The sequence below is a fragment of the Frankliniella occidentalis genome, unplaced genomic scaffold, assembly GCF_000697945.3.
Source record: "Frankliniella occidentalis isolate FOCC.00 unplaced genomic scaffold, Focc_3.1 Scaffold10, whole genome shotgun sequence".
NCBI lineage: Eukaryota > Metazoa > Arthropoda > Insecta > Thysanoptera > Thripidae > Frankliniella > Frankliniella occidentalis.
The window spans coordinates 526,031-528,498 of record NW_026267140.1 but is presented as its reverse complement, the minus strand read 5'-3'; the positions used below and the strand labels follow the sequence as shown (position 1 = coordinate 528,498).

General features: G+C 40.8%; 2 protein-coding genes across 3 annotated transcripts in view; both read right to left on the bottom strand.

Annotated features, from left to right (window-relative positions):
• Positions 1-2,468, bottom strand: part of LOC113203965 (1-acyl-sn-glycerol-3-phosphate acyltransferase epsilon-like) — a 44,125-nt gene that overhangs the window by 3,759 nt on the left and 37,898 nt on the right. The window lies entirely within an intron of this gene.
• On the bottom strand, positions 1,560-2,387 carry LOC127752357 (uncharacterized). The gene is made up of 2 exons (XM_052277537.1): positions 2,112-2,387; positions 1,560-2,023 (listed from the first exon to the last, which is right to left on the bottom strand). Exons 1-2 carry the CDS (start codon positions 2,158-2,160, stop codon positions 1,740-1,742), a joined length of 333 nt encoding a protein of 110 aa, XP_052133497.1. The 5' UTR covers positions 2,161-2,387; the 3' UTR covers positions 1,560-1,739.

Genomic DNA, 2,468 nt, shown 5'->3' with positions numbered 1-2,468 from the left:
CCGATAAAAAAGTCACATTTTTTCTTATTTTATCAAATTACAGAGAGATACCCGAACCACCATAACAAATATATACCTATTTAGAGCATGAAAATCTGCGGTAGTATTTATCCCTACCAACAGAGATTTGTCACAAAACGTCAGACTGACGTATGAGTGATGTGAAAATGACATTTTGGGGTCCAAAAAGACGTCATAGTGATGCGAATTTTCATCATTTTGACGTTTTGTGACTAACCTCTGTTGGTAGGGATGCTGTTAATTTACAATTACAGAGTGGTAGATTTTGATAAGAAGAACCTTCCAGGTGCACAAGACAAAAAAGGGCTAAAAATAAGACGGAAATTGAAGTTTTACCAGCCGCTGCCCTATACTACAAAAACAACCTAATAGTATTCTACATTTTCACATTCTAAAAATAAGAAAGTAAAATTATACATCACTACCACAGGTGATGTGCAAAGTACTATGCAACAGCCATGACAATTCGGAAAGGTAAAGTTCAAAAGGACTACAGTCGTTGACAGTCTAATTTCCAAATGTTTCACGAGGTGACACGACGAGGGACGTTATTGGGATATTGACATTGGGCGCCAAATGTTTCACTGAAATTTCGCTTCTCCTGGGAGAGCGAAGCTTGCTCGCGTCGCTTTATGATGATTTCGGAACATTTCTTGAGTGATAGGGTTTTGGACGGTTTGGATCACCGCTCCAAGCCAAAAATGCAACAACGTCAGATGGACGTCGACTAGGCTTGAAAAATGTGATTTTATAGTCACTCAAAGCGATATATCGACGTCGATGCTATTTTTATTTGGCTATAGAGTGTGCGTCGACCTGCCTATGGATAGGCAGATTAAGGTAGGCTCATTGCATCACCTTTGAGACGCACCATCCAATGAACTATCCTGAATTAAAGAAAGGGAAGCACTGCCGGAGTGTTTTGGTGCTGAGGGCGTGGGCACGCCACCGTCTTAAGACAGCTGCTTAGCCTACCCGTAGGCTGCGGGTTAGCCTACCCGCGCCGTGGCAGGCGCTATCATTACCGCCCCCTCTTCTGATTTATCGGTCGTCAGGAGCCCTAGTAAACATAAACAACGCAAAATTAACTCAATTATCCTTCAACGCGATTGCGCCATTGTCAGGAAGGTTCTTAATGGACAATAGAAGATGATGTCCAATCATATCTTACACTGATTTTGTCTTTTCTCTCACTGGGTTTTTCCTTGCCAAGCTGTTGACGAACTAGAGATTTACAATAATAAAATCTAAAGATAGTGGAATGCGAAAAACTTAAACAGTCTACATACTCTTCTTTTAAAAAAAAGTAATTTATGTTTCTTGAATTGTTACCTTGAGACTATTTGCATTCAAACCCAATGCTGACTCACAGTCTTTTACAACCCTTTGAAACAACTCAAGATGTAGATACGTAAGTGCCCTATTTTCAAATAAAAGAGCACTATCTCGTGTTTCATCAATTGCCTAAAAACAAGGAATTAACACAACTCACTAGACTAAATAGATTTAATATTGAGCTAGAATTTACTGACCTTGCTGTATAAGTCTAATGCTTCCTCAAATTTTTTTTCTCGAAAGGCTTTATTTGCTTTTGCTTTGAGTTCATCAGAACGTTGTTTTCTTTCCTTGCGATCCTTGGCCCTTCTCTGAGCATCCTTTTCTACTTGAGCCATGAAGTCCTCTGGGAAGGTATTTTTAAATTTAAAAAATGTGTGTTCTCATGGTTGTTTGCAGTTAAGTACATACATTTCCCCTCTTTTCTGACCTTTTGTCATATCTGTTGGATTATTTGTTCCCCCCACTACCTCGAAGGCTTTCTTGTTAATCACAGTCCGATCAACCCTGGACGACAGATTGGACTGGAGTTCGTCACTTCCCTCCTCAAGAAGACCGTATTGATGCTTGTGTGGCACTTGATCGCTACGCACCAGGATGTCTGCCATTTGACGGGCTCGGTCTGCTACTTGCGGGTCCGAAGATTTCAACATTTTCATCATGTGCTCTGAAAAGAAGTAATCATATCCAGCCTCTCAGTGTTTGATACCAAGAAATCAAAACCAAATCGTGCGTACTACTCAACTACTGCGTACCAACTTTCGTCACTCTCTCCATGAAGTTATCGAATTCGTCCTCTACCATAGTTAACGACTCAGCACAAAATATCTGCGGTTGGTTTTTCTTTATTCGCGTTTTAAATGTGGTAAAAATTCTAATGATTGGCACTTTATGTACTTGTTGCTATGACAACGCTTTTATAGTTTCGTTTTGTTGTCTCTGTCGTCCGCCGGGGGGTTAGGCAACCCATCCGACATGCACGCACACAGCAAATGTAGAGGAGTAGGGGATCTCCACTCCGCTGAGCGATAATGATACTGGTCCCTTAAGGAGAGTCATTCAGTGGAGGTTGCCATGACTATTTAAGAATGAATAGACCATTCCACTGAATG